The sequence below is a fragment of the Acomys minous genome, assembly GCF_964271855.1.
Source record: "Acomys minous genome assembly, chromosome: 4".
In the NCBI taxonomy this organism is placed as follows: Eukaryota; Metazoa; Chordata; class Mammalia; order Rodentia; family Muridae; genus Acomys; species Acomys minous.
In genome coordinates this window covers 34,836,353-34,849,200 of record NC_140486.1, presented here as the reverse complement: position 1 = coordinate 34,849,200, position 12,848 = coordinate 34,836,353, and the positions used below count along the sequence as shown (strand labels likewise).

The 12,848-nt window shown below is 39.0% G+C and overlaps 1 protein-coding gene across 2 annotated transcripts in view; it reads right to left on the bottom strand.

The window, feature by feature from the left end:
• Positions 1–12,848, bottom strand: part of LOC311596188 (uncharacterized protein) — a gene marked incomplete at its 5' end in the record, with an annotated part of 58,119 nt that overhangs the window by 19,121 nt on the left and 26,150 nt on the right. Inside the window, one exon of one of the 2 annotated variants that reach the window (XM_084779419.1) lies at positions 6,213–6,314. The exons of the other annotated variant lie outside the window; for it this stretch is intronic. Within the exon in view, the coding sequence (XP_084635545.1) occupies positions 6,276–6,314 (39 nt within the window). The 3' untranslated portion in view covers positions 6,213–6,275. Of the gene's footprint in view, positions 1–6,212; positions 6,315–12,848 lie in introns of those variants that run through there. 2 annotated transcript variants of the gene reach the window in all.

The following is a 12,848-nucleotide window of genomic DNA, read 5'->3' as shown; positions in this document are numbered from 1 at the left end:
ATGATAGCCCAAGCAGATAATTTAAAAACATTTTCTCACTGGGACTTGCACATGTTTTAGCCCCTAGGGTCCCTGGTGACCTTCACAATATGGAAGACCCTAAGATAGCCTGACAGATGAGGAGAAACACATTGCTGTCACCTCAGATCACTACACAACACCTAGTCACAAGTCGAGTTTGTAAGGAAACTCTACCGCAGCCATCCCCTAGCCAACCCAAATACAAACACTGTATTTGCCAACCCAGCTGGAATTAGACAAACCACCTCAGGCCAGAAGTGTAATCCCTGAGCTTAGAAGAACTTCAGGATCATGAGCGAACAAAATAGTACTGGAGTATATTACACTTTGACAAGTTAGTCGGTAAATAAATAGGTTTCTAGAAGTGATGTACTGATATGGATCCAAAAATCTATCACATTAGATATGAACTTGTCTGAATAGCTAAGCTAAAAATGAAGTGGTTGGCCAGGTAGGCTGGCTATTAAGCCATTGTGCAAAACTGTCACCTGTTAACAATATGGAAAACAAGATAAAAATACATCTGATAAACTTGTGAACATCAACGGGATGGCTTTCAAGCAAGGGTTAAAAGTGCAGTTGGCTTCTTTTATCTACTATGCTGAAAATAAGTGAAGAAAGAGATAAACTTTAAAAAAAGGAAATGCTATATTTTCAGGCAGACTTTAAAGGGAAAATTAAAGAGCTAGGACTCATTAAGCTGGAAAACAAACAGCTTCACATTACTAGGATCTTCATCTGGTCAATTATTTCAAAGCAACATGAAGACTGAGAAAACACATCAGTGAGAACAAAGATGAAATAAAAGATGTGTCCCTAACACCCTAAGCTTAAAATCCCAGCAATTCAGGTGGTGAATGAATGATATCTCTAAATTATGTACAAAGCTTATAAAAAAATCTTATGAGAGTGTTCACACAAGAACCTAATCCCTCCAGAAGGCACTTATCAAGCCAAGGGATAAAGGAAGACTCCAAAGAAATTAGGAGTTTGTATCTTATTGAAAGCAGAAAATTGGAATCTTATTAATTGGAAGCCCGTAGAGTTGTTAAGGAATTTCTATCAGTGAAAGTGTTATATAAGATTACGTGATGAGAGGAGATTATTAAAATTAAAAAAAAAAAACTCCTCTAAACCAGTGTTCTCTAATGGCAGAGCAAGCTCATGAAGCTCCCCAGGACAAACAGAAATGACTTTTCTGAGAAAATAATTATATTTCAGGAAATAAGCATCAAGATCTGAGAACACGGAATGAAAACCCATGGATAAAAGAGGGGGCTGCTACACAACTATTAGAGTAACAGTCACATGGAGCAGCACTGCACAGTGATTAAGAAATCATCCATGCCCCTATCAATCTCCTGGTGGCATTTACCCTTTATTATGTCAGAATTACAATGGATCAGTGGCCACGTCACTTATTTCCTCTTATGAATTGAAAAGTAGGTACCAATTGCTCTATCCTGTCTCCACTGTGTCTGGAAGTCAGATGCCTTATATTTAAATTTCGTATCATTGTTTGGTTCATGAGGCCAAGAGGAACACATGCAAAGACCGGCATCTAAGTCTCATATAAATCATGACATCCTGGAGACCTGGCCTAAGGCCAAAATTAAATGAGCCTTTGCAAGGGGGAGGGATCTTGAGAGAAGATGTTTATAATTTTGGAGCAGCTTGAAAGTGAAGTAATTATGATCAGAGGACAGGTTATAGTAAATTATATTACTAAAGTGCTCATAATTGTCACTCCTCCTGTAAGAGGCAGAATCCATTTCCCCTTGTCTTCTGTCTGTGAAGGCCATAAACACAAGGTATAAATGGACATCAGAAAACATGACCCCAGCAGGAAGGTTAAAAGCTCTTTCACATCAGTGCTTATATAATTTGTGTTCCTAGGGCATCTGCCACTACCTCCAAGAGAATAAGTCCAGAGTCAGCTACTGAGAAACATGCAGCCCGTCACAGTCATGCTCACCCAGGAGCTGATCAAACACCATACATGTAAATAAGTCATCCATGATCAGCTGCCATCCCAAATGGCCTTCCCGGTAATAGCAGCAGAGACTCCTCCCAAAAGGTTCTTAAACTCTTTGATTTTCATGCTTGCTTTGTGAGCAGCAAAAGAAGTCAATACACAAAACTAAAACTAATATATTTCTAAACAAACACCAAGATGGAATAATCAAACAATAATGTGAAAGTATACATCTGGATACATCTAGTATACATCTGGATATCTGTGTTTTGATATTTTCCTTGTTAAAAGTTTCATGTTCAAGATATCAAGATAACTGAAACTAAAGTTATCGTTTCCTTTAAGATTTTATGTGTGTGTGTGTGTGTGTGTGTGTGTGTGTGTGTGTGTGTGTACATGCATTTGGGTGTTGACAAAGGCCCAAAGAGATCACCAGATGGCCTGGATCTGGAGATATAGACAGTTGTGAGGAACCAAACATGGACGCTGGAATCTAAACTTAGATCCTCTGAAAGATCTTTGTATGCTCTTAACCACTGAGCCATCTCTTTAGCCCCTGGATAGTACATATTGCACAATAAAGTATTACAATGCATGACAAGTACGAGAAACTGCATGTGAAGGCTAGTAGCTCGTAGTGGAGTGGAGGGCAACCTAGAATCAGACTCTGACCCAGCCTCTACACTTAAGCTACTGTGCAATTTAGAAAAGACAGACTCTTCCTCTGAGTGCCACCAGGTCTCCCCCTCCAGGGGACATGGTCGAAGGTGAGGCACCAGAGTATGTGAGAAAGTAATATCCCACTTTCCACTCTACTGTGGAGAGTGTTCTCAGAGGAAGGACAGCAGGTTACCAAGAAGAGACTTGATACCCTATGAACATATACAGGGGGAGGAAATCCCCCTCAGGAACAGTCATAGGGAAGGGGAATAAGGGGAAAATGGGAGGGAGGGAAGAATGGGAGGATACAAGGGATGGGATAACCATTGAGATGTAACAAGAATAAATTAATAAAGGAGAAAAAAACTAAAAGAATTAATACAGGTACAGAACTTGTAAACATGTCTTACATGTAAATGCTTTGGCTATTTTCAACATATCTTTCAAAGGGAATGTACTTAAGTCCTTCCATAATGAAGGCCACAATGGACTGGCATTACAAAAAAAAAAAAGAAAAGAAAAGAAAAAAAAAAAAAGAAAGAAAAGACAGACTCTCTGATCCTGTTTCCTAGTCTACTAAATAAATATATCAAATAGTATACACATTATATGTTTGTAAAGGGAATTAATATAGAAAATGTTTCCATGTTAACATGTTTGGAGGGCTAAGCACATAGTACTTGTTAAATGAATGCACTGTGTCTATATATAGACAGAAGTGGCTAGAAAACATTAGCTCTTCTACATAAACTGCTCGTGGAAAAGACAGACTCCGACCACCTCTACAAATAAAAATTAACAGCTCCTGCGAAGGCTCTCCATCTGTTCATGAGATTTCAGAAACAGAGCAAAACTTGCTGAAGGTTTTACATCTTTGAATATTTAATTGCATTTGGTGGTGGTCTGAACGGCATGTGGCCTCGTGTTGGTGGCGCTATTTGGGAAAGCTATGGAGCCTTTAGGAAGTAGTTCCTTGCTGTAGGAAGTCTGTCACTGGGAGAAGGCTTTGAGGGACGGTAGCCTTACACAGCTTCTTGATCCTTCCTTCTGCTTTATATGTCTGTGGGTGGGGGTGGGGGAAGGAGTCAGCCAGCGTTCTCCTCTAGCAGCCGTGCCATGGCCTTCCACACCACGATATTTTCCTGGAAGCCTTGACCACAATAAACCCACCCTTCCATTTATCACAGCAACATAAAAGTAATGAGCAGATATGATGCCATATTTTACATTATGGAGGATTTCTAACTAAAATAAGTGCAAAGGGAGTATTTTAATCGTAACCCTCATGGTCTCCTTAAAATCAAGAGAAGTAACCGATGTGGTATCACGGAAATATGTGTGAAAATGCTGCGGGTATGCTCTTGGCCTATATCTGAAATTTGACATACAGTAGGTATTTCAAAACTACTTTATTTGTTTTTTTAATTATGTTCAAAAATCAGAATCAATGAGGTGAGGGGGAGAACAGCTTCAGAGATTATAACCTTTAATAAAAGTCAGGTTCCCTACATTGTATGAGGACATGTTAAGCCTCTTAGACATGGTAGCCAGCAAGAGCTGAAGATGATAGGCCTTGAACTGTGGTCCTCTGATGGAAGCCTCAGCATCACTTGGGAGTTTATTAGAGATGCTAATTCTCAGGTAGGGGGAGATGGTAATCTGTGTCTTCATCAGCACTGGAGATGAGTCGAACACAGGAAATGCAATGACAGAAAGGTCTGGCTAACGAACCCTTTGTGTTCTCTGCTTACTTTGCAGACAGATTTCTCTAAGAATGAAATTAACTGGGCTGTTCTTGACATGCTTGAGGAATTCATTACAGCAGTCAGTACCAAAGCAAAGGCATAGGCTTACTCCTGTTTTCTAAAAGCAACAGATAAGAACTGTTTTGCTGGGGAATTGTTTCCGATTTATGGGCAGGATTATTTAAATATCTTTTATGTGAACTTTATAATAAATATATTTTTTTGTTTAGGAACTAGCTGACTTCCTAAATATAAGAAATGAAACATATATAAGTATATATCAATTTCTTAAAATTAGTCATTCTGCAGTAAATGCATATATTTCAAAATATTTTAATATGAAATATATATCATTTTTGTCAATGAAGTAGATTTTGAAAAAGAAAAATAACCACATAGTCCAGTGTGGTCACTATAGTACAAAAATTAGAATAATTTTAAATAAAATTTTGGCTGATTTTTACTTTTAGTTACATAAGAATTGAGGCTCCATCTTAAGAGTTTTTCATGAAGTAGCCATGATCTATATGGAAACCCTATACATGTATGTAAAGAACTGACTTTCCCAATTTCACTGCTATCCAGAGATTTTTTGAAAATTACAGAAGGGATAGGGATTATGGAGGAAAATTTTTTTTAAATCTACAGTCTTAAATACTGCTAAGTCGCTGTTGGTGCTGTACCATCATGGTTTCTGAATTGTCCCACACGTGCTCCTGTTGTGAAAATTTGTTCACAACTTGTGGCATTGTTTTGAATGCTGTGGAGCCTCTAAGACCTGAGTCCTAGCAACAGGTGTGCACCAAGGATGGATCTTTGAAGACTTCACCTGCCCCTGGATCTGGCCCACTTAATCGGCTTCCTAGCAGGCAGCTGCCTACACTTGATAGGAAACACTCCAGAATCCCAGCTGCATTGACTCTTCACCTACTCTGCTGGGGGTTTTCAATAACGCAGCTGATTCTGAGTTTCCTGTGCTCCTGTGTGTAACTCCTCACTCATGGCCCTGAACATGACCCCAACCAACTCCTGGTAGCATCTTAATTTGGTCTGTTTTTGGTTCAGAGTGCGGGATAAGAGGATATTTGTTCTTGTATTCCCCAAATCAGTGTCACACAATAGGAGCATACAATGAAACTTAATACATCAGTCATCCTTAAAATTTTAAACCCACCAATACTTAAGACTATAGGATTTTTTTTAAAAAAGATGACTATGTATGGGAAAAAGCAAACAACTTCTAAAACTAGGATTGCATCTGAGCATGGGAGGAGAAGATGCATGTAAGAAGATACGTGTTAAAATGACCAGATACTTGCCACTTTTAAGATAGACAATGGGGCCTATGAGGCTTAATATATGAGATTTATGTTACCAGGCAGTATTGGTATTATTCAGGTTTGCTTGGATTTCTTCATTTTACTGGATTTTACAAATAAGCTCATCACCTTTGTTGCTTCTTTTCTGTCTCCTCGCACACTCTCCATACCTAGAATACTGATGAGTTCATGATGGTCAAGTGGAAGTTACTCATTCTCTGTCTGGCCAATAAAAGAACATCTATACCGCTATAGTGAGCAATTGTCTAAATTAGATCCATACAATAAACCTTCTGGAGCCCATATTGATTATTATATATCTTTACTATCTAGCTTTTCCTGGTAAGAGAAAAAAAAAGTACTCTGTGCAAAGGTTTCTTTCTCTTACAGACTGCAAAAATGGCAATAAAGAACAAACCCAAAAAGCCTTTAGCCTCAGCAGTTCATATTGAAAATTGGATATATTTTCATGTTTCCTGACAGGTATAAGTGGTTCTCAATTTTGTTCATTCTGTCACAGTTGTCTTTTCTGCCAGAAATCCAGCTGAAATTCCTTTAGTCTTCACCTTCTAAATTCTTCATTCCTATAACAGACTATCAGACATTACTGCATTAAATTCGAAGGCAGATGGCTTTTTTGTGATTTTTTTAAATTATAGTATATTAATTGCACAAAGAATGGAGTTTAATTTTGACAGGTTCATATATGTATAAAGTATACATTGATGATATTTACATCCCTGTGAGTTCTTTTTATGGTCTCATTAGCCTCTGGTGAAGAAACAAAAGATTTGGTTCCTCTTGTATTTAAGTAGCTTACAAGATCCTGTGACCACTAATGGGGTTTTGACTTTGCAGTCCAGAGTTAGGCCCTTCTAATGTCATGACTTTCAAAGGAGATGTAAAGTATTTAATGGCAGATAAAAGGAGGTGGCTTAGTCTGTAAGGAACTTGTCACAAAAAGGACACAAGTTTGATCCCTACTCCGGATCAGTTCATAAAATAAGATTGGAGTTCAAAGCATGAAAGTTCCTCTGTGAGGTGAGGATCCAAGGAGACTCTGGGAAGTTTCAGGTAACTAATATGCCTCTTACACTGAAGTTTTATGTGGGTGACAGCACCTAACATACTACACAGGCATTAAACCTATGTTTTCAAGGAATAGATTTTGTTTAATAGATCATAAAGATGAGAAAGTATAGATAAAAATGCATGAGAACATAAGCCCATACATCTCCAGAAAATTGGATTGTAGCTCCTTGGGATGAAAATCCTGGAGTGCGGAGCATCTCCCTCTACCTCCAGAGTGACAAGGATCAGAGTGATCTCAAATACAGAGTGTGTTTCTTTCTCTTTTGGCAGCAGATCCCCAGGACGTCTGTGAGAAGGAAGACATGGTGGTGGCTTACCTGGAATCCTAGTGCTGGGAGGGCTGACAGGAGGATCTCCGGCATGCAATGGCCATCCAGACTTGACAATTTAGTGAGCTCCAAGGGGCAGGACAATCAAGGGTCACACCTCCCATCAACCTCAGGCCTCCACGTGTGCATGCTTCCCTGTGTGCATGTTCACAGCACACACTAATTTTCACATATAAACAGCATGCACAAAACTTTAATGAAGATATTTTTTAAAATAATAACTTACAGTAAACATTTGATAAGCCTTTCACATCCCCACATGAATTGGTCTTGGAAACCCGACTAGTAACAAAGAAATTAAGGAACACGGGGCAGGCCTACAAACAGAAAAGATGGGAGCCAGTGGGCCATGTATACTGTGATGGAGAGACACCCCCTACACAATGATTAGAAAACTCAGTGTGTTTGCTATGTTTAGGCCAGGGAGGAAGAGTTAGTGTGTCTCCACAGTGGAGTAGTCTCAAGACATGAACATCCAGGAGGAGGGAGCTGGGGTCTATGCTTTCTGTATATTCTGTCAACATTTGTTCACAGGCCAGAGGAAGGCTTTTCCAATTCTCTGAGCCTGACAAAGAGAAGGCTTTACCAATTCTTAGGATTCTGATGCCTTGGGGTCCTTGACAATAATACACATTCAAGCAAGGTGTTCTTCACTCGTTACACATTTATTAGAGCCTTCCTTTGCTCCACATATGAACCTGATCATATGTGAAGATATTTGAAATTTACTGTCCTATTTTACTTTATCATTTTGTTTTGTTTTGTTTTCCTCAAGCCAGGATTTCTCCATGTAGCCTTGACTATTCTAGAACTTACTCAACAGTCCAGGCTAGTCTTGAACTCAGAGATCCACCTGCCTCTGCCTCCTGAGTGATGGGATTAAAGGCATACACCACCATGCCTGGCTTTGTTTTTGTTTTTAATGGTAGAAAAACACGCACTAAAATAATCTCCTGGGTCACTAATGGATCATATTTTGCTTAAGATTATTTTCTGCTATGAAGGATGAGATAACGCACAGCTCTTCATGCTTAAATGTTCTCTAATCTTACCCATAAGATGTCATGATGGAAATATATTTTCTCAAGCCTTTTCAACCATCCTGAAAGATATTTGTTTGCCTAATTGATAAATCTCAAGAAGTTAACTGATTTTCCCAATATTATGCAGCTGTTAAGTGCCATTCACAAAGTCAAAATCAGGTTTGTTTGATTTGTAAACCTATTCACGATATGACATTTTGCTTTACTTACAATCGAAACAATAAAGAGGGTTGATCAATGAGGGTTACAAGGTTTGTGTTGGGAGACCAGGGCTTTCAGGGTGTGCAGATGGTAAAAGTTAAAGTCAGGTCTTCCATGAGATGGTCTTTGTCAGTTTGACGTGTAGTTACTTCTGGGGTCAAACTTGCTATGCAAATACAGATACTGTACTCCTGGTCTCATCCAATCCAAAAGTCTCACCTCATCTGTAATTCTGGGTGAGACCTGACTAGACAGAAAAGATAAGTAAGACATTTCAAGATAGCAATGGTTCCTACTGAGCAAAGGAGAATGGTGCTAAGAATGACACACAACAGTAGTCATGTAGTATATATGGTCCAGACCAAAGGAGGAAAGGCAGTACCACCTGCATCCTGGAGGGGCGTGTGCACATCCTGAAAGTAGATTGCCAGGAAGTCAAAACACATTCATGGGAAAGCTTCATAGTATCAACTTTTTTGAAGAAGTGACAATGAAGATCATTTGGTAAAGATTGTTACTGTTATCTTCTAAAGGAATATTTTATATATATGTAGTATATATATAAAACATCATATATATATATCATATAACAAGTATGTGAAACTAGATTTCTCTAGTTTACTAATAAAGAATGATGCTAAATTACTGAATGCATCCATTCATTAGCATCTTACAAATAAGTAATTATACATCAGAGGAACAAATTCTACTGGACCTAGACTCAACACGGACTTCTAGGAAATGACCCAAAGGGCTTTTTAAAACCATCAATATCAAAACAGCATTTCATCACTTATCGAAGGACGACATTCTCGGAAGTGCATTTCCCTGACAGTGTGAAATGATATCTCCTAACATAGGAACATGCTTTTAGTGGCCAGAGAACTCTGTTACTAGAATGATTTATTCAAAATGCCTGGGAAGATTTGAGAGATTAACATCTTACATTTGGAAGGTGTATTATTCAGGATTTTCTACAGGAACAGAACTGATATACCACCGCGGAGAGTGCGTGCACAGGTGTGGGTGCGTGCAAGCGTGTATGTGTGTGTGTGTGTGTGTGTGTGTGTGTGTGTGTGTGTGTGTGTGTGTCTGGGTCTAGGTCTAAGTCTGCGTGTGTATAGAGAGGGCAGAGAGAGAAAGAGAAGATTTATTAGAGTGGACTGTAGGCTGTTCTCCAGCTAAGCCAACAACGACTGTCCACCAAATCCAAAAACCCAGTTGTTGTTTAGACCATAAGGCTGGGTGTCTCATTTTGTCTTCAGAATTCACTAGAATCCTCATGCAATGTGCTTTAATGCCAGTGAAGGAACAAACTTGCCAGCAAGATGAGGACAAGCAGGCAAAGAAAGACCTTCCTTCATCCATGCCTTTACACAGGCTGCCCCCAGAGGGTGTGGCCCAGATTACAGGTGGATCTTCACACTTTAAAAGGTCTGGATTAAAAGTAGGTCTTATCATTTCAGCTTATTTAATTAAGAAAAAAAATCTGTCACAGAAATACCCAGCCACTTTGGTTTTAATTCATTCCAATAATAGTCAAGTTGACAACCAAGAATAGCCATTACAGTCTGGAAAAGAAATTGTATGTCTGGGTAAGATATTACATGAAAAATATGAGGATATTGACAAATAAGGAATCATAAGATTTTAAAAATCATATAAATAAAATAAATAGCATTTTCATTAATAATATCTATGTACTATACTGAATGCATAATCAGAGAAATGAAAACATAACTTCAACAGCTGTCGGGAACAATTTTTAAGAGGAAAAAAATGTATAGGCATGTTATTCTAATGTCACTTTGTAGGAACATAGTCTAAGAATGGAGTTATGTGAGAACTTTAAGTGCTTGTGAGAAAACTTCAAGAAAACAAGACAAGAGTCTTGTGACCTCAGTTTCTTAAAAAGCGTGGAATTGTTCTTGGACTGTGTTTCCGTGCTCCTCCCAGGTGTAGTGGTTAGGAGTGAGTTTACATCAGCTGTTGTTCTTTATGTGTTTCTATGGAAAAATATGGTTTTGTCATGTGTGCCTTGTCCTGGTGGCAGTATACAGCTTGAGCTCATGATAATTTTACTCAGGTGACTCTTCTTAACCTTCAGAATATAAATTTGCCTGATGCTCTGAATAAAATTGTCTATGGCAAGAGACTGTAGTCCTTTTTTAGCCCTGCTCTCCTAGGTTCATGCCGCCAACTGTAGTGGTAAAAAATATTTAATTTTCCTAAAAATACAGATGAGTTTTTGGCCTGTCCCTCAAGCTGCAAAATCTTCTCCAAGTGATCTCCAGTATCCAATCATTTCTGCTGAAACGATTTAGAAGATTCGCAGTCAGTCTCAGACACTTTAAGACCCAACCTTTATCAAACTGATTTATGATTTTGAATCAGATATGCCAATTTGATTTATGTTCCTCCCTTGGTCTATGGTCTGTGTACTTAATATGACCAAGTTGTTACTAAAAATAGAGGAGTCACAGAGACAGGCACAGTACACTTTCTGGTGGACCATTAGCAGAAAATAGCAGGAAAATTTAGAACTGTCTTCTGCTCTCTGTGGTTCCTGAGCTCCATGAAAACTACATCTTGTATCAATACACACAGATTAGGAGGTAGAGTCTCTTGCGACATGAAAATGCATCCTGTGTTTTCTGGGGAGGTGGTGTAAAGTTCCATTTTATCTACTTTTATGGAGTAATTAGTGCAGCTGAAAAGATGGCTCTAGGGTTGAGAGTACTTCCTGCTCCTGCAGAGGACCTGAGTTCAGTGCCCAGCACCCACATGGTGACTTACAATTGTCTGTAACTCCAGTTCTAGGGGAATTTATACCCAGCCTATTCTGGCTTCCAAAGGCACGAAGCACACATGTGGTATACAAGCATATATATGGGCAAAACGTGTGTGTGTGTGTGTGTGTGTGTGTGTGTGTGTGTGTGTGTGTGTGTGTTTAATTTTTAAGAAGTAAAGCCAAAGCCTGACTAGATAAGGAAACCATTTAAAACTCATCAGGAAGTGAAAGCACAATTGTGAGTACCTCGTCTTTCACAAAGCCCTTGGGCAATCCTAATCTTCCCATTTGTGCAGAGAGATTTCTCTTGTCTCATGAAGATACAGTTGTGGCTGGAGCAGTGATCCAGAGTGTTTGATGCTACTGCAGAAGGACTGACCTTGATTCCTCACACCCACATCAGGCGACTCATAATTGCCAATAACTCCAAGTCCAAGGGGATGCATGTTTCTCCTACCACACTGGCATGTTCATATCTACACACATAAACATAATTAAAAGTAATAATACATCTTTAACAAAAGAAGAACTGAGCTGTTCTGGCACCTCACCGGCTGAAGCACTCAGGAGATCAGGCCTTGCACCTTGCCTGGTCAGTACAGTAGAGCTGGCCTTGAGGACATGAGTGCAGGAGAGCTGGCCCTGACCCAGAGAGCTTGCCCTGGTGGTGCAGGCTCAGAAGACCTGTCATGCTGACCAACTCAGTTACCTCCCAGGCCTAGATCCATGGCTTTGAGTTGATCCACCCCAACATCTATCAACTTCTGTAGTGCATGGCCGGGTGGGCCCTGCAGATCCAAAGCTATAGGTTCTCCACAACACAGAGCAACAACAGGATACTTGAGAGGAGTCCATGTGAAGTTCCAGTATTGATAGTATAACAGAAACCAGGGGCCTTGAAACAGAAGGATGACTCATTGCCATGGATATTTGAAAGCAAAAAAAAGTGGGGACCAAAGGGTGTGGGGAGGGACACCCTGTGACACACTATAGCTTCCAGGAAAAGATGGCTACTTATTGTTTGTTCTGTCTTATTTTATGTTATTTTGTGGGGCAGAGTTTGCAAGATTAGAGGGCAGATACAAAGGGATGGAGAGATGAGTGAGGATGAGGGCCATGGGCTTGAAATTCACAAAGAATCAATAAAAAGGTTTTTTTTGTTGTTGTTGTTTTGTTTTTTTAAAGAAGAAACTTCAATCAAGGTTTGGAAAAGAAGAAACATAGAAAGCAAGTACTGAATATCAATGTTGACAGAAAAAAGTTATTAATTCACAGACTAAAATAATAAATACGTTATCCAGCTTTTACCTTCTTTTTTATATTGTAAAGCAGCCTTCCCTTGAAGGCACAAATTCATGACTTTACCATTACCAACTGTCATCCATGATGAAGAGAGTTATTGTCCCCAATTGTAATGGTCCATTTTCATGCATAGTTTTAAAAATCTTATCATTGCTAAGTGCCATCTTTAAATTATTTCTCTTCTTTTGTTAGTTCTTTAATTTATTTGATTTCCATAACTTTAAAATGAAAAGTAAGGAACAGAATAGACCATAGAAATCTCTAGAGGATGCCAGTATTTTTTTGGATCATCACTATAGAACAATGAGTAGGTTGCCATGCTGGTCTTTTGCTTGTTTTTTTTTTTTTTCTGAGATATATGCAAAAAACA